The sequence below is a fragment of the Panthera onca genome, chromosome A2 (assembly GCF_046562875.1).
Source record: "Panthera onca isolate mPanOnc1 chromosome A2, mPanOnc1 haplotype 2, whole genome shotgun sequence".
NCBI lineage: Eukaryota > Metazoa > Chordata > Mammalia > Carnivora > Felidae > Panthera > Panthera onca.
This window is the reverse complement of record NC_138340.1, coordinates 20,689,029-20,711,584: the sequence shown is the minus strand read 5'-3', so window position 1 is coordinate 20,711,584 and position 22,556 is coordinate 20,689,029. Positions and strand designations below refer to the sequence as shown.

The 22,556-nt window shown below is 56.4% G+C and overlaps 4 protein-coding genes across 6 annotated transcripts; 2 read left to right on the top strand and 2 right to left on the bottom strand.

The window, feature by feature from the left end:
* The first annotated feature begins 421 nt into the window (after window positions 1–421).
* On the top strand, window positions 422–2,911 carry RPL29 (ribosomal protein L29). Its single transcript, XM_060631177.2, has 4 exons — window positions 422–506; window positions 925–969; window positions 1,296–1,360; window positions 2,409–2,911. Exons 2-4 carry the CDS (start codon window positions 933–935, stop codon window positions 2,790–2,792), a joined length of 486 nt encoding a protein of 161 aa, XP_060487160.1. The 5' UTR covers window positions 422–506; window positions 925–932; the 3' UTR covers window positions 2,793–2,911.
* A 2,142-nt stretch (window positions 2,912–5,053) lies between these two features.
* On the bottom strand, window positions 5,054–18,519 carry ACY1 (aminoacylase 1). Of its 3 annotated transcripts, none has more exons than XM_078443030.2 (15): window positions 17,766–18,519; window positions 9,362–9,473; window positions 8,600–8,664; window positions 8,424–8,528; window positions 7,982–8,076; window positions 7,617–7,693; window positions 7,436–7,525; window positions 7,280–7,336; window positions 6,867–6,940; window positions 6,732–6,781; window positions 6,492–6,636; window positions 6,322–6,390; window positions 5,612–5,691; window positions 5,418–5,478; window positions 5,054–5,336 (listed from the first exon to the last, which is right to left on the bottom strand). In XM_078443030.2, the coding sequence occupies exons 1-15, from the start codon at window positions 17,973–17,975 to the stop codon at window positions 5,172–5,174; spliced, it is 1,455 nt and encodes a 484-aa protein (XP_078299156.1). In that variant the 5' UTR covers window positions 17,976–18,519; the 3' UTR covers window positions 5,054–5,171. The 3 variants fall into 3 exon arrangements, with proteins under 3 accessions (XP_078299156.1, XP_060487158.1, XP_060487159.1); XM_060631175.3 differs by lacking the exon at window positions 17,766–18,519 and adding an exon at window positions 9,868–10,172; XM_060631176.3 differs by lacking the exon at window positions 17,766–18,519 and adding an exon at window positions 9,982–10,172.
* Window positions 11,626–16,536, bottom strand: ABHD14A (abhydrolase domain containing 14A). Its single transcript, XM_060631178.2, has 5 exons — window positions 16,374–16,536; window positions 13,837–14,048; window positions 13,545–13,660; window positions 12,183–12,418; window positions 11,626–11,976 (listed from the first exon to the last, which is right to left on the bottom strand). The coding sequence occupies exons 1-5, from the start codon at window positions 16,455–16,457 to the stop codon at window positions 11,794–11,796; spliced, it is 831 nt and encodes a 276-aa protein (XP_060487161.1). The 5' UTR covers window positions 16,458–16,536; the 3' UTR covers window positions 11,626–11,793.
* On the top strand, window positions 17,072–21,684 carry ABHD14B (abhydrolase domain containing 14B). Its single transcript, XM_060631179.3, has 4 exons — window positions 17,072–17,624; window positions 18,536–18,771; window positions 19,970–20,211; window positions 20,596–21,684. Exons 2-4 carry the CDS (start codon window positions 18,561–18,563, stop codon window positions 20,773–20,775), a joined length of 633 nt encoding a protein of 210 aa, XP_060487162.1. The 5' UTR covers window positions 17,072–17,624; window positions 18,536–18,560; the 3' UTR covers window positions 20,776–21,684.
* The last annotated feature ends 872 nt before the right edge of the window (window positions 21,685–22,556 follow it).

Sequence of the window (22,556 nt, the reverse complement as noted above, 5' to 3'; positions counted from 1 at the left end):
TCTGCATCCCAAGTCCAGTCTACTGATCCACTCTTCCTCATACCGGCCGCCCTGGCTGGGTTCCAGGTTCCCCCACTCTCCAGTGGCACCACGGAGAAGACGGCACCAGCCGCCCCACACCTACCCCGCTTCACTTCTGCCCCCTACAGTCCATTCTCCGCACAGCAGCCAAGGTACTTTTAAAGAACACAAGTCTGTCACTCCTTTCCTAGCATGTATTCCTCAGGGTCTCCCTTCGTCTTCGGGACCTTTAATGAGAACTGGGCCCCAAGAGCCTAGTCCAGTTATAATAAACGTGGGTAAAACCTGCAGGAAGCTGCGCGAGACTCGTAGCGCCGCCTTCCCATCTGGCTTGTACCCTCCCAGGCTTCGGAACCTTTCTTCCCGGCGCTGGGGGAAGCTTTTCCGGAAGAACCTTCCGGCCCGGACGATCCTATTTCCCGTGCTGCACAGCGGCCTTCCTCTTTCTCTTCCGGTCCAAGGCGCTTCGGGAGCCGCGGGCTTTGGTGAGTTTTGGCCGCGCGGTATCCGGAGCCATCCGCGGCTCCCAGCCAGCTGCCGGGCGCTAACCCCGCGAAGGACAGGGAGACCGGCTGCGTGGCTGTGGGGAGCGGAGGGCGCGGGGCGCGCGTGGTGCTTGCGGGTTCTCAAGGAGTGGATAGGAGGGGGAGGACTCGGATTTGGGGTAGAGCGCAGCCTTGGGAGGGAGGGTTGGTTTCAGGGCACTGTTACCCGAGTTCGGGAGGCGGGGACCGGCGTCGGGTCGTGCTGAGTAAGTAGAGGCCGGTGGAGGCCGCAGATGCAAGGCAGGCATCTGTGTGCAGTTTCATTCCGGCTTCTGGCCCACGTCCTTCCACATCAAGGCGGCAGTGATAGGCCCAGCCCTGTGAGCCCCCGGGCCTGACCTCCACTCTCCTTTTCCAGGTGCAGATATGGCCAAGTCCAAGAACCACACCACGCACAACCAGTGTAAGTTCCCCTGGCCCAACCTCTTATCTCACACTTCAGACCCTGACAAGAACTAGGGATGCGGGGCAGGGCAAGGGGGCACATTTCTACTGTGGGCCTGGGGCTGATTTTGTTTTCAGTCACTGTTACCTTTGGGTTATAGTTGTAGAAGCCAGGCATCCGCTTGAGATACCCACAGTGCTTTGCATTCAATGATAAGGGTTGTTCCAGATCTCAAGAAGGCCTACTCTGGGAAGTAATGGTTTTTCCCAGGCTGGCCAGCTGTGATGTTGGGTGGTCTTACTAGAGCAAATCTCATTTGGTCTAATTCCTTTGCTTCCTCCCAGCACGGAAATGGCACAGAAATGGCATCAAGAAGCCCCGGTCACAAAGATACGAATCTCTTAAGGGGGTGAGTGTGTGTGCTGCATCACATAGAAGTGTGTCTGTTTGGCCCCAGTTGCACCATCAGAGAGCCTTTCATGTATCTTTTTCTGGCTTCAGCATCTGCCTGAGCACCGTTATGAACTGTCTCTTGTCTTACCTGGACTACCAAAGTCCACGGTTTCTCTATCCGGCCACCTTTTGCTTGGACTTGAAGTTCTGCCAAACCCATAAGAAACCTTTACTTGGCTTTTCCCAGCCCAGGTCGTAACTCCCTGGTCAACTGTAACCTGCCTCCTGAGGGTAGTTTGACCATCCCCATTGTTTATCCAGAGCACTTGAAGGGAGGGAATGGCTTTATCTTTGTGTACTGCGCACTTTGTGAGAATCTTCCATTCTTCCAGTCACATGACCTTGATCTGACCCGGTGCTGAGCTTGAGGGTCAGCTTTCCTTCCTGTGCCAAGGAGTTCCAAGAATTGGCTGAGAAGGCTGAGGCTACAGGGTCTAAGCAAGAGAACAGGGTCCTGTCTCTTCCCTGTGCCCTTGATCTCTGATCTGTGGAATGAATCTTTGAATTTCACAGCTTCAGTTTCCCCATCTTGATTTCTTTTTCAGCCTTCTTTGCCATGAATCTGTTGTACCAGGTGTGGTGTTTAACTGACACTTTCCTTAAAAGAGGTGGGGATGGCCCTGAGGGGTTTCAGGAAAACTGAGCTGACGCCCTGCAACCCTGGCAGAAGGGGCAGCCTTCATTTGTTCTTTCCTTCTGCACTTGATTTGAGCTCTATTGGGCTCTGGGCATGTAGCCCGGAAAATGTGGTGTGTGTGGAGCATTAGGGTGGAGTGTTGGCTTTTGGGGTTGTAGTACGCGTTTCTCTTCAGGTGATTTGTGAGGGGTGTATATTTCAGCATTTAAGTTTGACTTAAGTTCGGCATTTAAGTTTGACTGTCTACCTCCCCAGTAGGCCTTGGCTGGAGCCCAGCAATCTCGATACAGCTGTGGAGAGGGCCACAACAGGTGACTTGGGGCCCACGTGCTGCACTTACAGTGTCTGCTTTTTTTTTGCCTTCCAGGTAGACCCCAAGTTCCTGAGGAACATGCGCTTTGCCAAGAAGCACAACAAGAAGGGCCTGAAGAAGATGCAGGCCAACAACGCCAAGGCCATGAGTGCACGTGCCGAGGCTATCAAGGCCCTTGTCAAGCCCAAGGAGGTCAAGCCCAAGATCCCAAAGGGTGGCAGCCGCAAGCTCAATCGACTTGCCTACATCGCTCACCCCAAGCTCGGGAAACGTGCTCGTGCCCGCATTGCCAAGGGTCTCAGGCTCTGCCGGCCAAAGGCCAAGGCCAAGGCTCAATCCAAGGCCCAGGCTGCAGCTGCAACTCCTGCTCCAGCTCCTGCTGCGGCTCAGGCTCAGGCTCCCAAAGGTGCCCAGGCCCCCACAAAGGCACCAGTGTAGAGCCTTCCATCTGCCAGTGTGAGGGTAGAAGGACTGGTGTGACCCCTGGGCTTCTATCTGCATGGGGCTGGTGTCCTCCTGTGCTATTTGTACAAATAAACCTGCGGCAGGATCTGTCAGTTGGCCTGTGTCTGTGATCCAGGAACTAGGGTTGGAGTGGGGTTGGTACCTCCATTTTTTGCTTTCTCTCGGTGGTAGGGTATGGGTGGGAGTCAGGGGAAATGGGGTTCTGGAGTGTAGGAAGGTGACCTGGTAAAAGAAATGGTGGTGGGCCTTAGGGAGGCTGGAGCACATAGCCTGCTGGACTGGGTAGGCTGGTGAGGAAAGTAATCACAAATATCCTGATCTTTGAATTTACCCAGGAGATAAAGGACCCTGCTGAATTCTGCACTCTGGCCTGAGCCATTCCACACTTGAGCTGTTCCTAGTGTACATGGCCAGCATCCACTATTCCGGGTTGTTCTGGTCCCCCCAACCCAGGGCAGTGGTGGCACTGTCTTCCTAGTGCAACTGCGCCAGACCCTGCTGTGCACCCTGGATCAGCTGCTTTATTTGCAAAGTCTTCGTCCTTAGGGGAGTCAATGAAGCAAGTGGTATAGTGGTCATTGGTATTTGGGGGCTTCCTATAGAAGGTGCCAAGCATATCACTGTTCCTGGTCACCCAGTCCTCAAAACTCACTTTTCAGTATGGTGATCATGTAATTTGTGAACCAGCCTTGGGCACTTGTCTCAAGGATTTCACTTCCTTACTCTGGGGTACTAGGTACAACCCATGATAAATGGTCTCCCTTCTGAGGTAGGTATTACTATTCTTTTTGTTTTACAGGGAAGGAAATTTGTTCCGAGATGATGGAGCTAGGCTGGGATGGAAGTGGCATTGGGACCCAGGCAGCCCATGCTGGACCCCAGAAAGTTTGCTTGGCCAGCCAAGGCTGGGCTGCTAGCTCATGACTGTCATCCTGGCATGCTCTGGATGGCCAACTGCCCCATTACCAGGGGGTGTCAGATAGGTGGGGTCTTGAAAGGGACCAAAAGCAGGTTTTATGTCCTGAAGGTAGCTTGGCCCAGCCTGAGGTTACCAGGTCATGTGGCTTCCACTAAGGCCTGTGCTCTAATCCCCAAGAGAGGGGGCATAAAGACTCCTTTGCCCAGTCATCCTGCTACAGTCTGAAGGGGGAGGCCAGACCCCAGGTCAGGGGCTTCGACTAGGCTTACTGAACATCACAACCAGCTTGCTGCACTCAGCTTTTGCATGGAGCCTCCCTTGTGTAGAAGCACAGGTCCCCAGTTCTTGAGTCTCAATTCTTTGTGGACTCCCATTACCTGCAAGCTATGCAGTCCTGGACAGGGTATTCTAGCAGAGCTTCTAAAGGGGTTCCAGTGAAACCTGCATCCAGGGGCTGCTGTGAGGGTTCAAAGATAACAAAGTCCTGGCTCCTTGTCAGAACTCCAGGTGCAGGGATTACTACCATGGGGACTAAGCCTGCAGGCCACAGAACCAGGCTGTGGACTTCCCTCTGGCCACTGTCAGCACTTAAAAGCCCAGCCATACCTGTCCCACCCAGTTCCTGTGGAGGCCAGAACAGGACTAGATCGGATAAGCTAGAGGAACAGGCTCAACTCTCGGGGCCACAGTGACTTCTTGGTACTGCCTAGAGCCCTAGCAGTGCTGACAGACTGAAGCCCCCATTCGTGGGCCGCTCTGCACACACTGATCCTTCCCTACACAGGGTGCTGGGGACCCTAAAGTCAACTAACCAGGTCTACCAAGGCTCCTACCCCTCTGTGACTCAAGCTCCCAACACCAGAGCAGGCGCCACACCTGTCATCCCTAGGGTCTGGCAAATGCGAGCAGTCTTGACTTGCTCGTTATCTGCCTGCCCCGACATCTGGCAGGGCCCACCTGGCCTCCAGTTCTAGTTCTATCTCAGGATCCCAAGTGTGTTTCCAGAAAGCCAGGAATGTTTCCCTGAGATCTTTGTCTTAGTTTCCCTCTCAACGAGGATGGTATCCCCGACCTTAAAAGTCAGATATAGGTATAGTGACCATTGAGAACAAGAATTATGGTCCTTTGATGCCAGACAGGGCTGGGTGGTACTGAATGAGCATGCTGTGTCGAGGGGCACAAGAGCAGCATAGGGTGCTAGAGACATATCCAGAGCCAGGCTCAGTTTCCTCATCTGTGAACTGGGGGTGATAACAGCATGTCCACAAATAAAATGACAGAATCCCTGCTTCATGAACATCCTTGCTCTTAGTACTTCAGAACTGGCCCCTGTCCGCACACAGACTTTATTGTGGGGCAGGGGGGCAGAGGGGTAGACCACTTAACACTGGTCAGGATGGACACTCCGGGGTAGAGGTTGGGGAGCCTGGGACTCAGCTCCCACTGGGCAGGGCAGGCACGCTGGCCAGAGCAGGCAGCAACCGTGTGTATATGTCAACCCCACGGAGGAACACAGCCTCATGCAGACGCTCATCGTGGTCATGCAGCAGCACGGGTGTGCAGTTCATGGGTGAGAAGCCCAGAGCTGGGACCCCCACCTGCAGGGGGCAAGGAGAAGCTGTTAGGAGGAAGGCCAGGATCCAGGCCCACCCACTGCTCATCCATTGCATGAGGCTCACCGCACGGAGATAACGGCTATCGGTGGCAGCTGGGAAGATCTCCGGCTCCAGAGTGAGGTTCCTGCCGAGGTAAGAGCCTGGTGAATGGGGAGGCAGTGAGGGGAGAGGGCAAGGGAAGGATTGAAGGGACAAGGAAGGTGGAAGGGAGGTAGGGGAAGGACAGAGGAAAGGGAAAGGCTAGCCAGTACGCTCACATGTCCTTGAAGACCCCACTGAATGCTGCCCACCAGGGATCTGAGTCATTAGTAGATGTCACTCGGGACTCTGTCCACTTCTGGGGGGAGGGGAAGGAAGGCAAGATCAGGACAGGGCCCGGACATCTTGCCCTATTCTTCATAGGGTGGGCTGTGCCTGCCACAGGCACACATCCAACCCCCACTCCCCACCCTGGCCTCAATCCACCTATTCAGATGCCCAGCTGGCCAGTCCAGCCACAGGTCTGGGACCTTGTCCTGCTCTCCATCTTCTTACTTCCTGTCCATCCTTCATATCCTAGGCCAAGTGGCCCTTCCTCAGGATGGCTCTCCCAGACCTCTCAGACTGGCCGAATACTCGTTGTGGGTTCTCAGAGTGTGGGGTCCCACCCTTTCCTGAACCACATGTGTTCATACTTATGTAAAAGTAATATTATACAAATGTCTAATTCAGGTCTATTCTTTTTTTCGTGCTGTAAGGACTAGAAGGCCATGAACTGTGCCTAATTTTACTCCTATGCTATGCTCAGCACCCAACAGTGGCCTCCATGACTAATGCTTGTTGGTGAATAAAAGGTGTCTCTCATAGCTAAGGCAATGTCTAGATATATGCAGGCACACCAAGCGCACACTCCCACTGTGACCCACACTCAGCCAGCCCAGTCTCCCCTGTGCCCACGGCTCCCGGACCATGGGTCCCCAGCCGATACCTGAATAAACTCGAAGGTGACTCCCTCGCCGGCTGCCTGGCACCAGCCCTGCAGCTGCTCCTCGAAAGCCTATGAGAAGGGAGATGAGCTGACCTCTCGGGCTCTCCCTGAGCCTCCAAGATAGGTTTGAGGACCCGGCTCCCTCCTCCAAACCCAGGTAGAGGTGGCACCTTCAGGTCTACATCCGGTGCCACACGGAAGTCAAAACTGGCGCTCATAGTAGCAGGTACCACATTGCAGGCCACGCCCCCCTCTAGCTTAGTCAGGTTCACAGAAGTCACAGCCCCCTCCTTCAGGTGTGGGTTTGACTGCAGCCTGCGGTGGGAGACAGGGCAGGGGCAGCAGGGGGAACCTCCTTTCTCTCCTGCACAGATGCTCAGACCCCCACCCTCTTTCCCAGGCTGCCTTACCTCTGCCTCTCCTTCTCCCGGAAAGCCAGGATTGAGCTCACGACCTTGTGCTAGGAGAGTGTGAGATCGGATGTGAGAGTGGCCCTGGGATAGAGCCTTGGGAATTCCCAAACTCCCTCCCTGTGTGCCACGCACCAGCTTCTCTGCTGCTGTGTCCTCAATGAAGCGTGAACCGTGACCCGGCTTCCCGATGCTCGTGACCCGCACCCCTGGGAAAAATGAGTGAGAAGTGGGTGTCTTAAGCATGGGTAGGGCTGAAAAAGTATCAGCCCTGGGGTGGACCCAGGTCTTCCCCTCATTCCAAGCTCCTCTGGCAGGGCTGTCCCCCACAGAATGCACAGTGTAGAGCTGGCTTCTGCCCATGGCAGGGGTTTACCCTAAGAAGCTCAGGAAGGAGAAGCCCAGGTAGGAAGGGTCTGGGAGGCAGAGGCTCTGGGTTCAAGGCCTACTCAGGTCCAAACCTGCTGCATGACCCTGGGCAGGCCCCTGCCCCTCTGGCCCAGCACCCCATCTGCACAGTGACACCCTCCTGCCGAACCCATACTCACACCAGGGGCTCCGCTCACTATAAAAGACAGTGAAGGCATCGGCGGGGTTGGCCAAGCCTGGGGAGGAAAAGGGGATTCAGAGGGTGGAGTGGCCCAGCCCCCACTAGCAGATTCCCTATCCCCTACTGGCCACTCAGGGGCCTGCCACCCGCTCACCCTCATCGAGGGCAAAGCCAGCCCTAAGAGCCTGGAACTCGGGCCGCTGCACAAACAGCTCCATGCCTTGGTGACCCCCAACCTCCTCATCTGCAAAAGCAACAAGGACATGAGATGAGGGAGCCACCCTCACCAACATATCCTCCTCCCTTGAAAGTGTCCCTCCCCGAGCCACTCCTACCTGGCACAAAGGTCATGTGGATGGTTCTGGGGAAATGGTGGCCCTCAGCCTTCAGCCTCCTCACAGCCTCCAGGTACCTGAGGGGCAATGACAGGAGGTAAGCCAGGTGTTGAGGGAGCCACCAGATGCTTGGGTGGGCAGGCTGGAGCCCTGGGCCCTGGGCCCTACTCTGCTGCAATCTGGTAGGGGGACTCTGGGAAATCCCTGTCCCTCAGTCTCCCTATCCATGTAATGGTGGTAATTCCTGTCCAAGGTAAGAGGTCAAGATGTTCCTTGGCCTTGAGTTTCTCCAATCACACCCCAGGTCCTGTGTCAATTCAATGGGCCAGTGACATTGGAGGGGACAGGGAATGGAGGACACTCACTGGATGCTGACACACTTCATGTCCTGCGTGCCCCTGGCATAGATGTAGCCCTCGGCATCCTTGAAGGCCTCAAAGGGGTCATGACTCCAGTGTTCCTGGGGTGGAGATGAGAAGAAGGACCCAAGCCCCAAATTTAATCTATTCTGCTCAACTGTGGCCCTGTCCTGGAAGCCCATAGTAGAGTTGGGGTGTCAAGTGGGGTGGTGAAGGGGATAGAAGAGGGCAGCTGATTGCCATCCCTCAACTCTGTTCCCACCATCACCCCCCCACTGTGGGCACAGAATGGACCACTGGACAAAAGCTGCTTGAACAGAGTAACGCCCTATGAGATCAGGAGTCAGTTTTAGGACCAGCCCAGTAAGATCCCTGGGGTCCAAGAGAAGGTCTACATCATCTTCGCGTGCCTCAAAGCCTACACCACTCCCCCCGTCCCCACACACACCTTGAAGACAGGCACCACATCCGTGTGGGAGTTGAGTAAAAGGGAGGAGAGTCTGGGGTTGGTGCCTGGCCACGTCAGCACGGTCACCACACGGCCTGGTGCCACCTGGAGAGGACCAGGAGGTGAGGAGATGCCCCAGGGCCAGATCCCCTCCCCATGCAGGGCCCCAAGCTCACCTCTACTTTCTGACAGCTCAGGCCCAGCTGGTGGGCTCTCTTCTCAAGGAAGGCCACGGCAGCCCCTGGGGACACAGAGAGTCTTGGGGTTGCTTCTGCCTACCTACACTTCCCACCGATCCAGGCAAAGCTGGGGTGCATTCAGAGAGGGGAGCCCATTCGAAATGGGCTGCTGCCTCCTCAGTGCAATTCCACATCCCTCAGGGACACCTGCATTTCTGTCTCCAACGAAGAAGATATTTTTGCCCAGTCAGGGACCCTTTGTGGAAGGTCAAGTGGGAAGTCCACAGTTAGAAACAGGAGTGATTGCTATCTTCCTTAGAAATAGGAAAACTGTGGTACAGAGACATGAGATTCACCTAATGTCTCCCAGCTGGTAAATACAGGGCAGGGGTTTGGACCCATGTCCACAATTTCCAGCCACCAAGCTTGATTCCCTAAGGGCTGTGGCCTTTGTCCTGCCCCAGTAGGCTTCTGGAGCGTCTTTCTTTGTGGCTGTCTGGTCTCCCCTCCCTGACCTCAAACACTGGGCAGTGAGGTGAAGTTGTTCCTTAACTAGCCACCAGGAGTAACTTCTGGTGCAGCACAGTCTGAAGGGGGCGGCTGAGCAGTCTGTTGGTCTGGGGAATGGCTAGAGGCATTGAGGCGCCATTTGGGGCAGCAGAGTGGGGCTCAGCTGGGTGACAGGGGTTGGAGTCTGGTATAGAGCACAGTCCCCGCCCCGGAGCCCCACCGCAGGCCCTGGAACCACCGCGTTCTCACCGTAGTCGGGTTCCGGCTGGACGGTGCGGATGCGCAGGTACTGACGGAAGAGTGTCACGGACGGGTGCTCGCCCTCGAGACCCTCGCTGGCCATGGCGCTGCGCGGGGTGAGCTGGGGGCAAAGCGAGTGGCTACCTACCCCTCCCGTCTGGGGCCCAGTGGACTCCATCTGCACACAGGCCCTCCCCAGGGCGGTTCCTCCAACGTCCCACAGGGAGAACACACCCCGTTTTGGAGCCCCCATTCTGTTTCAGGAGCCGTGCTGGCCGCTTTCGACACATGCCCATTTGAATCCGCCAAAAAGCCCCATGAAGTTGTGCCTCTGAATGCCCACTTTACAGAGGAGAAAGCTGAGGCTGAGAGGTTCGGGGACAGCTAGAGAATAGCTGAGCCAGGTTTGATCCCAGGCATTGACTCCCCCAGCCCTTCCCAAATCATTCTCCCAATTGCCCGGATTTTATCCCATGGAACCCCAGATCGCTCTACTCCTCTCCGGGGCCCCCCACCTCGCTGTCTGCCGGTCTTGGGCCCGCGGTTGCCTCTCAGCGCCCGCTCCGGACTGTGCCCAGGGCTCAGGGTCCTGCGAGGTCGCGGGCTCAGAACCGCCCGGGTCTGCCTACCACGTGCCCGGACCGGGTCGCGGGGCGGGGCCGAAGACTGCGAGTAAGGGCCGTCCCAGTCTCTAGGGCCGCGTCGGCGCGGGAGTCTCCGCCCGCCCCTGGTTCCAGCCTCCGCTCCGATTACCGGATTCCTCTCGGGGGCAGCCTCCGCCGCCACCTGCTACGCCCCGCGGCTGACTGCTGGCCCCCGCTGGCCCCGCCCCCGCCCCCACAGGCCCCACCCCGCCAGGCCCCGCCCCCGGGCCTAGAAGCGAGCTCCGGATGGTCCCGCCTCCAGAGGGCTCTATCTCCCACAACTTCCACATGGGGACAGAAGCGAGGTGGGTAGACACTGACACACGAAGTGTCTGCCCCTCCGGCGCCCCTTACTCTTGGGGTACAGAGCTGCAAAGTCCTGCCAGAGCTGGCTCCTGCCTGCTCCCCGACCCCCTCCCGTGCGTCTCCGACTTCTCCCCCATTCCGTGTCTCAGCTCCTCAGGGAGGGCTTCCCTGACTGCCTCAGCCCCCTATGTGGAGAGGTTATTGGTCAATATCTGTTTTTTCATACTGTATAAGCTCCAGGAGGCCGGTCCGTGTACCCGCAGATCCGTGTAGCTGGTAGGGCACTGAGCCTATGCCTGGACAAAGTGTCAGGAAAGGATAAATGGACAGAGGGGCACATATGTGACTGCCTGTGAGATCGTGCGAATGTGCAGCTGTGTGGGCAAATCTAACAGTGTGCATCAGTGTGTGTGACCGTGTGTGTGACAATACGAGTGTGAGGTGGTGGTTGGGTGTGGTAGCATCTGTGTGACAGAGAATGTCATGGTGGGAGGATGAAACAGAGGCTGCGTGACAGCGGGAGAGGTGGGGAAACTGCACAAAAGCATACATGTGACATACTGTTGGCTGACCCTGTGCCAGGCTTCCTGGCTCTTCTGCAGCCACCGGAGAGGGAGGATAAAGAGGCACAGGTGTCGTACTGGCCACCCCCAGACTGCACACAGTTGTAGCTGCCCACTTGTGCCCCCAGTTGGCCTTTGTACCCTTAGGCAGTTCTGAAGTCAGCTTGGGGAGGGGCAGGGTTGAAGACTTCAGCCTCCTGGCTCAGAGGAGGCAGGCCAGGAGGGTAGGGTAGGGGTCCATCCCAACGCTCCCAGGGTTTCAGTCTGGTCTGCTTACATACCCAGGAGCAAGCAGTCTTGGTAGCTCACCACCAATGCTATGTTAATTGTTAAACCACATTCCCCACCTCCAGCCCTACACATCCTGCTCCCTTAGGCCATAGGTCCTGCATTCCTGACTCACTCAGTTCAACTGCCAGATCCTGGATTTCCCACCAATCCCAGTGGGCACGCAGCAGTAATACCCCCTCGCCCTGACCCCCTCCAGCTCCGTGTGGCCAAGTACCTCACTTACCCAGACTGATTCAATCCTAAAAACAAATTTTGAGTTAGGTATTAACATCATGCCCATTTTACAGATGAGGAAATTGAGTCACAGAGTGGTAAGGGCAGCCAGCTAGGAAGTAGCCCATGTTCTTAGTCTTCCCAGGCTGCTGAAACCTCCCTCCAGCTCCCAGCCCCAAAGCAGTTCCAGACTTGCCTCCCACTCCCACCCCACCTGCTGTAATACCAGGAAACAGGACCTGTCACTCCCCAGGCATGACAAAAATGCTCTTTTTTATTGTGCCTGTGAGATGAAATGAGAGGTCCTGACTGGGTCTGGCCCTCTGACCTCCACCCTCCAATCCCAGGGGCTGCCTCCCTGGTGAGGTGCTGGTCCAGACTCTCCAAGCTCAGGCCAGGCCTCGGGCCTGGCCAGTGGGTGACCTCAAGGCAGGTGGTCAAGGAAGGCAAGGAGGACAAGGTGGAAGTCTTGAGGCTTGTGGAGGTAGCAGGCGTGGCCTGCATCACGCAGCTTCACCACGGAGTGGTTGGGCAGGTGACGGAGCTGCCGCAGTGACTCCCGAGCCAGGATGCGGTCCAGCTCCCCATACAGGATGAGAGTCGGGGTCTGCAGGGCAAGGCAAGGGCTTGTGATCCTGGAGCCTGATGGGAACTGACCCTCTAGCCACCTCCTTAGGAAATCTTTCCCAAACACCCCATCTCTTTCTATCCAGATGAGGCCGTGTGTCCTCCAAGTGAGACCTGAGTCCTTTCCTGCCATGACTCAAGCCAGGGATAGCAAGCCAGGACCTTTGGAAACCCTCCTCCTAGTACCTTCACGGCCCAGAATTGTTCCTGGGTGTAATTCTGGGTGGAGGCGGGTGCGATGGGCACGAATCCACGCAGCTGGTGGTGGCCTTGGATCAAAAAGGGCAGGGCATAACGGCCACTCAGAGAGGGGCTCACCAACACGGCATTCCGCACCTCCAGGTCTCGAAGCACTCGCTCCAGCAGCTCTGCCCGCCCTGCCTCTGTGCTTGCCTCCTTGGAAGGTGCTGAGTTCCCAAAACCTGGGAACAGCAGGAGGCACCAGCTGAGGGAGGCTGGAAAGGAACTCAGGACTTCCTGCCCACCACAGTGGGGGAAAGAGCAGTGGTGCGTGGCAATGCTAGCCCAAACTTCCCAGAAGCTACTTTTTATAATGTGATAGGTCTGCTAGAAAAGCATTTTTAATTCATTACATTGGCAAAACCAAGAAGATTGATAATACGCAGTGTTGGGAAAGATGAGGAGAAATGGGCACATTCATAAATGACGGATGGGAGGATAAATCCATATAGCATTTTTGGAAGGTAAGGTAGTATTTGTCAAAATTTTTTTAAATGCGTATCTTTTGACCCATCAATGTCCTTGGTAGCTACCCTACAGAAATTATTGCCTCTGTGCTCAGAGACATGTCCAAAGTTGCTTCAGCTTCATTTCTCAAGCATTTCAATTTACACTGAAAACTCTAAATCAACCTACATATCCACCAGTAGAGGAATGGGCAGATAAAATGTGTCCATGCCTCCAATGGCACATAGTACACATACAGATGACTGGCATGCCCTATGAGACATGGTACCGGAGGAGAAAACCAAACTGTGGATAGATTTGCTAAGCAGACAGGACACCAGTCACGGTCCTAACCTCACCACACAATCCTGCAGCACCACATTTTTCTATATATGGAAACGCCCAAAGGGAGTCAGGCACCCCCAAACTGCTGGGAGAGAAATGTGGCATGGGTCTCTGAGGGCATCACTCTTGTTGGATTTTTTAAAGACAAGAATAATAGCATAAACCATTTGCATAACTAAAAAAACCAAAAAGCTACCTAGTTTGTCATAAAAGTACAGTGAGGTCTCTCCATGCAATGGCTTGTAAAGTGAGTCATGTTTCTATTTGCTCTGTGACATGCAACAATCCACATTCTAGTTTTCAAGGTAGAGAATAAAAACACAGGCCCTTTAGTATGGCCATCTTGTCTTGCGACCTGCCACCGTTTGTCCAGACACTGGGATCCAAATGCCAACCCCCCCCCTCAAGCCATACCGTAAGGCTTTTCTACCCCCCCGACTCCCCACTCTGGGAAACTGCCCCCTTGTACCTGCTGGATGTTGTCGCTTCCCTAGACCCCGGAGTGGTGGCTCTCACCTGGGAGGTCAAGGGCCACGGCCCGGTAGCCCCTCTGCGCCAGCAGCTGCAGTGTGCCCAGCTGCTCCCACGTGTGGGAGTTAAAGGCCTTTCCATGGAGCAGCACCACCTCCACCCTGTGGGCACACAGGGGAGTGTGTGTCCTAGGGGTCTGAGAGTGGCCCGCCATTCTTTCTTTTAGGCTTCTCCCACTGCCCTCCCAGGCCCTGAGCACCCTGAGTTGAGCTGGCGTCCCACACAGGGACTCCCCTTGGACCTAGTCCTTCCACTGTACCCTGGGGTCAGCACCCACCTGCGTGCCCGGTGGAGTGGGAGCACCTCGCGGTAAAAGATGGGGGAGTTGCCAGGGGTGAGACCAGCCAGGATTGTGACATTGGGGCCTCCCCAGAGCCAGGAGGTCTGCTCAGGGGGGCCTGGCAGCCCCACGTACAGTAGCAGCATGAGCAGCAGGCCCAGGCCCAGCAGGGCTACCTGGGACCGGCTCATGGAGGTCTGTACCACAGTCTGGAGGAGAGGAGAGGAAGAAGAGGCTGACGCTGCGCCTCCACCAGGCCCCCGGGACCCCATCCCCAAACCCCACCCAGAAGCCCCCAGCAGAGGAAGAGCTCAGCCCTTGCCCTTTCTCCTGCTCTGGGCAGGGATCTGACAATCATACTCAACTCCTCCACATGCTGGCGCAAGGGCTCAGATACCCTGCAGTGTGAGAAGGGGCATCTGAGATGTCTCCCGATACACAGCATGCTCAGTGACCATCACCACTGTGCCAGCTGAAACCACTTCCATTCATCGGGTGCTGATGACAACCAGATCCTGTGTTTGGCCCTTCACATGCAAGGGCTCATGAATCCACACAAGAACGAACACTGGGGAGCAGATATGATTATGGTTCTCTTGCAGATGAGGAAACAGGCCCAGAGAGGTAAATTCTCTTGCCCAAAATGCAGAGTAGCAAGTAGGGGAGCTGGGATTTGAATCCGGGGCTGGGCTGCTAACCACCAAGCCACACTCCGTTTGCCAAGGAAGAAACCATGGGGCTGAGAGGTGAGGGATGAACTGGAGCCTTGCTGGTGGACAGAGTAGTGAGAGTCATCAAAAGTGAAGGACTATGTGTAAAGCTACATCCCACTGACAGCATGTTTGAAATGGTCCTTTTTTTTCCTTTTTAATCACATTGCATAGAATAGTGCTTAAATCAGAATGTGTTTTTTTGCAGTTGATGGGAATATTTAACACTCTACCTCAGCTGATATTAAGTGGGAGGAGGGCTCCTGGAGAATATCTGGGATGGGGGAAGTGCTGAGGCATGAGGGGTATGGGGCAAGGGAGGAGCATGGTACACCTAGAAATGGAAAAGGCGGCATGGAGGTTGGAGAGATGAATGCTTCCCCGACCCCAGCTTCAGGACCTCAGTCTGAGTCCTCTGACTATCCAGAGCACAGACTCCAGGACCCAGGACCCAGACAGAACAGTTAGCCCTGGCTTCAAGACTCTGTTTGCCACTTCCTGGCTGTGTGTCTTCAGTCTGTCAGTAAAATGGGGGGAAAGGATAACCTTGCATCAGCCCTTTCAAATTTCCTGTGATATTTCAATAAGACAGTGGACCTGATCCAGGGATGTTCTGTCACCATTTCTTGGGCCTAGGATGAGTATACCTGCCTTATTCCGATTGCAGCGAACACATCTTTATTGAGTGCCAACTGGGTGCTGGCCCTCGCTAGGAGCTGGAAACCCATCTTGAGCCCCACCCTCCTCTCCTGGGAGCCTTGGGGATATTTCCCAAGCCCCCACCTCCAGGCTCCCAGTCCCGTGGTGGGTGGGCAGTGGCAGCCCCTCTGGTGCTGACGGAGAGCCAGGAGCTGAGGAGAGGAAGAGGGCGCTCCTCTCTTCCTTCTGACCACGAAGAGCAACCTCCCACTTGGCATTAGCCTATGTTCCCACCAGTGGGAGAATCTGTGCTGTACCTTTCCCTGCAGGCGCCCAGCACCTTACCCTTTGGGGGTAGGGAGAGTCAGGACTTTGGCCGTTGCCTTGGCAACCCAGGCAGCTAGTGCACTAGACCATGATAGTGGACAGCTAGCAAGCAACTGGCTGCAGGCAACTACAGATACGGTGTGTGGGGACGGGGAAGCTTTACTCAAGTTAGGTCCTTGACATACGTGTCAACAATGACACACAGGTGTACACATGTGCGCACAAACATCGAGTCCTGCTCCCACATGCTTTTCTTTTGCACAAGCTATTCCCCGCACGTACAGGCAGACGTGCCTGGCCTGTGAACAATTGATCCCTTGAAATACATACCCTCAAAATCAGGCATACAGTCAGCCATCAGGAAGGCAGGTGGACATACAGACACACGCTTTCAAAACCATGCAGACCCTCACATTTCCAGCACACAGTCATTCACACAATCCTAAAACTCATTCACACAATCCTAAAACTACACATGCATACAAGAAACACACATGCATATGACAGACATACCCTCAGAAATACACTCACAGGGAGATACACACACTCAAAATCACATGTACGCAGAAATGCACACAGTTGACATACACAAACACAAGCGGACAGACTGATCCCCAACCCTCCGCTATGTATGCATGTAGAAACAGACACACACATCGACACACACGTACATTCAGACCCCTAAGAACACACGCACACAAGCGCGTGCGTGCACACACAACACACCAACACACACACTCACTGCCCCAGCTCCTGCCACTCCCGCAGGACTCTGCCCGAGGACTCTGGGGGCAAGGGGCGGAGCCAGGATGGCCCGTCCCGGGCACCCTGCTGGCTTCACTCCCCGGGGACACTCACCCGACCGACCGGGATGACCGGGCCGGACACCCCAGAGCGGGCCCCGCCCACGCGGAACCAGCAGCCAAACAGCGCCGCAACCATTGCGCTGCCTCGGCGGCTCCGCAGGCTGCTGCTGGCACTAGTCGGCGGAAAGCGTGGCCAAGGAGGCGCGCTTGCGCAGTCCGCAGTCGCAGCACCTCCCCCCACCCCTGCCTCCTGCCCCACCCCCGCCTCCCAACCCAGATGGAGGGGGAGTCCAGGCGGCGCCTGAAAGCACACAGGCCTCGTCCCCGTCCCGTCCAGATTTTCCGGATTGCTTCCATCCCGAGGGCCAGGGGAGAGCCACCAGCTTCTTCCACCAGACCATCTCTATCGTGGGTCAGTCCCTGGTCTGCACAACGGGGTTAAGGATAAGGGTTGTCTTAAGGACCACAAAGGACCGGTCAGGCCTTAGCTCAGTGTCTGGCGAGGAGTCCCTTGCCTTGTAAATGTCAGATATTATTGTTACTTGGTAGCTCCAGGTCTCAGCCCAACTGCTTCCCCAACCCCTACGGATACACATGCTCACGCGCTTGGTCACAGCCCAGGGCAGCCTCTCGCTCCTTCACGGCTCTTTATAGCACCCATCCTGGTGGGCAATGTGTGACCAACGTGTGGTCTGCCCCGGGCTCAGGACAGGTCCCAGGCTTGGCGGCCAGGCCTGGCACAGGGAAGCGGCGCTGAGCATGCAGGACTCACTCTGTTATCGACACCCTGCTAAAAAGGCAACATCACACCCATTCTACAGGCCAGGAGGCTCAGCGACGATAGGTAAATGACCAACGCCACCTGGCTGGACTTTGTCAGTACCTCGCACTCAAAGCTGTCGGGTTTCACTGCATGTCAGGCGCACAACTCTGGGCCTGGGCAGTCAAGGCCCCAGGGATGAGTGGGTTGGGGACAAGGCGGGGAGGAGCAGCAGGGATGAGACTCCATGAACCTCAAGCCGCACCATGTGCATCTGGGGCAGGTTGCTGGGAGCCGCACCTAGCCGGGTACTTGGAACACATGGGGCCGAGGGGCTCTGGGAAACTGAGGCCGCTGCGACAAGAAAGATAGGTCTAACGGCACCGACAGGCCTGCGACGTCTTGTGGCCACAAGAGGGCGCCCCGTAGCACGGCCTGGTCCCCGCCCTCGGCCAGGCCAATTCCCGGTTTCCCTGCCCCGGGCCTCAGTCGCAGCCAGCACTCGCCTGCTTCTTGTCTGCGCGAGCCTACGCAGCTCCTCAGGTACCGGCCCTGCACCCCCGACCCTCTCTTCCGCTATCCAGTGAGGGCCCACCCCTACTACCCCAAGTTCTTCCCCTTCCCCTTCTCGGCTCCCCAGGTTCCCTCCTCGGGTCTGCCCCCACCCTTCCGCGTGCGCCTTACCGGGCCCTGCGAGCCAGAACCGAGGTCCGCGGAGGGGACAGAGAGAGCCGCTGCAGCGCCGTTGACCGTGCCCCCTGACCACGGCGTCAGAGCGTTGGCCCCCAGCGGGAAGCGCGCTGGGCACTCCTCGTCCCTTGCAGGCCGGAACTCCAATGCCTTTCCCGGCTCTGCTCCAGCTTCCGCCTCCGGAAAATGGGTTTTTAACTCCATCCCCGACCCCCTCTGGCCTGTGGTGCCGACCTACAGCCTGTAACAGTGCCTTGAAGAGGAAGAGGTCGATAAGCAAAACAGCACCTTACTGTTGATTGAGCACTTACTATGCTCCCTATGTGTTAGGAACGATGTCCAGCGTTTTACATGCCTGAGCTCATTTAATCTCATCACCTACCTATGGGCTGAACACTATTGTATTATCCCTATTTGTAGAAAAGTATAATAACAGTGAGGACAATAATTGTAATGGGAGCCCCATGTATTGCGTTCTAAGGGCAGGCACCCTCATCTGTCAATTCTTTTTTTTTTCTTAACTCATTAATTCTTGAGGTAGGCTTTATTGTTCCTTATTTCAGAAGAGGAAATTGAGGCCCAGGGCCACACAATTGAGTGGGAGAGGCATAAAAACACTATGTCTTCCTCCCCCCCAAAGCATGTTCCTAGAGTTCTGGTAGCTTCCTGGAGGCCTTCTTGCTGCTTCTTGAGGGACCCCTTCTCTCTCTGTGGTAGCCTGGGCAGGGTGTTTTGTGGCTCATCAGTCTGGCCTTGAACCACAGGTGCTTCACCAGTGCAGCAGCCAGTATGGCGGGTGTGGAGCAGCACGAGGGCACCATCCAGGTGCAGGGCCAGAGCCTCTTCTTCCGAGAAGCTCGGCCAGGCGGTGGACAGGCTGCCTGCTTCTCAGTTCTGCTGTTGCATGGTATCCGCTTCTCCTCTGAGACCTGGCAGAACCTGGGCACACTGCACAGTCTGGCTCAGGCTGGCTACCGGGCTGTGGCCATCGACCTGCCAGGTATTTCTGGGGTGGGCTCCTGGACAGGGGTTGTGGGGGCCTCACTGGGGGCTGGGGGACTTGGGAGGACCTGGCCAGGCTGGGCCCCAAGCTCCACAGGGCACGATGTACACTGTGGGGCCTTCCACTGTCTCTAGTCTCCATCCGGATGTGGTCTGGACACTGTCCAGATCCTTCTAACTGTGTTGTCCTGGGGCAGTGTCTCAGTATCTCTGAGCCTCTGTTTCCTCATGTATAACGGGAGATATATTCATTTTGAGGGTTGGCTCTAGTGAGAATGGACTGAGGTTATGTGAATAGTGGCCAGTACCTGACACCCAGTAATCGGTGCTCAGCCAATTGGAAGTAAAATCTTTTGGTGGAGCGATAACCATAGGGTCTGTTGGAAGTCCTGCCTAGTAAGACTGAATCTTCTGACACATTTGGGGGTGGGGCAGACCCTGGAGGGTGGCTAAGCCATGTACAAAGCCCTAAACTGAGTTCTGGAGTAGGCAGGGACAGCCCCAGACTGGCAGTCATAACCTAGACATGGTGCCATGTGAAGGGGCAGCATAGCTGACCTGTTCCCCTCACAGGCATGGCTGCCATGTTTTCAGTGCCCAGGTGTGGGCCTCTAGGCCCAGATGGAATTGGTTCAGACAGTGGGTTGGGCTGATCTTCCAGGTGAAGGTCTTGAGCTAATCTTTGTGGGAAAGGTACGACTAATTGGAGGGGAGGTCCATGTGCAGAGCCAGCTCCTCAGTCACTGTCCGTTCTGCCAGCCCTGGGATGGGTGTCTCTTAACCAGTTAACTCACTTAATTTTCACAACAATCTGAAACGACAGATACTTTTGTTCTCTCCTTTAACACACGGGGAAACTGAGCAGCCGAGAGAGGGTTGAGGAGGCTTTCCCAAGGTCACATAGATAGTAAGTGGAAGACTGAGACTTGGACCCAGCTGGGTTGGACTTCAGAGCCTGATCCTTTCCAGGACCACTCTACTGCTGGGAGAGATGGGCACAGATATCGAGGGAAATGCCTCATGCTTGCCACAGATAATGGTAGATCTAGGCTGCTGTAGGAATAAGCTTGGGTACGCTGTGTGCTGCAGGAACCTGGCTCAGAAAGATCCACCTAGGAGGACTTCCTGGAGGAAGGGACTGTCTCTTCCACTTCCCGATTCATGCCTTTGTCTTTCTCACACCTGAATCCCTGCAGGTCTGGGGCGCTCCAAGGAAGCAGCAGCCCCTGCCCCTATTGGAGAGCTGGTCCCCAGCAGCTTCCTGGCAGCTGTGGTAGATGCCTTGGACCTGGGTCCCCCAGTTGTGATCAGCCCGTCGTTGAGTGGCATGTACTCCCTGCCCTTCCTGACGGCCCCTGGCTCCCAGCTCCGGGGCTACGTGCCAGTGGCCCCTATCTGCACTGACAAAATCAATGCTTCCGACTATGCCAGTGTGAAGGTACCCCTGTGTGGGAGGCTGAGATGCCCCTGCCACGAGCAAGGAAGGGTCCATCCTGGGGCCTTTCCTTACCTGGGGGCAGGGTAACCAAGGGGTGTCTTCTGGGAGGAGCTACATGACCAAACTCCACCCTTTTGGTTTACTTAGCAGATTACCGTGCCTTGGCCTGTGTTAATCTGTATGCTGGGGCAGACAACATCCATGCCTCTATCCGCCTGGAGCTGGGGCTTCTTCTACCACCCACTGGGCCAGCTTGTCTCTCCCCCTTATTTGGGGTGACCCCAGGGAGAGACTGAAGTGATTGTGGGGCTAGAGCTGACTTCTAGGAGGCTGGGGCCGGTGTGTCAGGTCCCTGTTTACTCTGTCTCCCTTTCCTTTCTCTAGACCTCAACACTTATTGTATATGGAGACCAGGACCCCATGGGTCTGACCAGCTTTGAGCACCTGAAGCATCTGCCCAACCACCGTGTGTTGGTCATGGAGGGGGCAGGGCACCCCTGTTACCTTGACAAACCTGGGGAGTGGCACACAGGGCTGCTGGATTTCCTGCAGGGGCTAGCATGAAACCCAGCCCTGCTGATGGGGGTGGCTGCTGGTCTGCCTTGGGCTCTGTCTCCTTCCTCCTGCCATGGGCCCCTGCGCATCATGTACATGCAACAGGTGTGTCTCTATCTGGTTTCTTGTCTTTGGGGTCTATCTTTTCCTCTTCCTCTTTCTCTTGCAGTGACAGACTTTGGAGGTGAAATCAAGAAGGAAAGCCCCAGGAATCAAGAGACATAATCTGGTGGAGGGTAATCCATTAGATGGGCTTCTCCTATAGGCTTTCCTGTTTGCTTGCACCCCTTTTTCTGCCCTGTTCAGCCTCCCCATCCTGCCTCCAGCTTCTCTCTTTGGCTGTCCTGTGGGGCACTCACATCCCCTACCCCTGCCTCTTAGACCACACATACATCCAGATACATCCATGACCACATGCATGCTTACACATTTAGAGCCATCTATATTCCCAGATATGACCCTTCACCTGGGAGCAACTGCATAGGTACAGGCAACTCTGGGCTGACATGCACATTGTCACCTGCAGCTTTGCCCTGCATGCACTCACACACATGCATTCTTGTGCCTCCACACATGCCCCCTCCCAACCATGCAGCACCCACTGTCCAGGAAGGTGGGGACCCAATAGGCCAGCCCTAGCAGGAGGCCCTCTGCCAAGCTTAGGGGTAGCCAGCCCTGAACTTCATTCACCCACAGGTTGCAGCAGGCCCCCGACCAGAACTGCCCCCCAAAAGGTGACATCTTTTCGACCCTCAGATCTCCCTGCCCTCCCCTCCTCTCTTTCTGGGTGCTCCACACCTCCCCAGGTTATTAGGCCTGCATCTGCTCAGCCAAGCTTGTTTCCTGCTCTGAGGTTTGGGGGTTGGGGAGACGGAGAGTGGAGAGTGGAGGTCGGTGAAATAAAGTGATGCAATTAGACCCCGCAGGCTTTCGCTGTCTCCAGAGCGCCGCCCCTCCCCCGTCCCTGGGGACAGCCACTGTGGGCCCCTCCCCCACCCTGGCGGGACCAGATGGTCCCCCTGCCCTTTGTCCACCCGGCCAGATGGAGGGGAAGGGAGATTGGATTCCCCTCCCCACCCACACACACCCAGGTGCCAAGAGACTCAGCTGTGGGGGGAGGTGGAGGTCAGTGGGACCAGGCTGAGCCGATTACGAAGGAGAGGGGGAGGTAGATCTGCTCCCCAGGGGGTGCGGTGGGGGAAGGAGAGGGCTTGGGGGACCGTCCAACTCCTCCCATTCCCTAGCAGAGTACTCTACTGCGTCGCGGCCCTTGCGACCCTAGTCCCCAGAAGGAATTCTGGGGGTAGCTTTGGGAGAATGGCGGGGCGGGCTGCACGGGATCACACCGCTCTCAGGCCCCTCCTCCAGCTGGCCCGGTAACTTGTCCCGGGTGGACAAGGGCCGGGCCTCGCGGAAGCTGTGGGTGGTTGAAGGGCGCGGGTCTTGGTGGGCGAGAGCCCCGCGCGGGGTTGCGGGGATGGAAGGCGCAGAAGCGAGCAGAGCTGGGAACCGGGTCGGGCGGAGGGTCGAAATCCGGGCTCCGAGGGATCCGAGCCAGAGCGAGGCAGCGTGGGGCCTGGCGGCCGGCCCGAGGCCGAGATTTGGGAGCGGTGGGCTCGGCGCAGGCGCCGGGCGGGCGGCCCTGGCGGGCAGAGAGCGCAGGGGCTCGGGGCCAGGCACCGCGGGACCACTGGGCGGTCGCTCGCGGCCGGGCACCCCCTCCACCCCTACCCAGCCAGGTCCCCCGCTCTCGGCGCACGGACGACCTCCCGGGGGAGGGTCGCACCAGC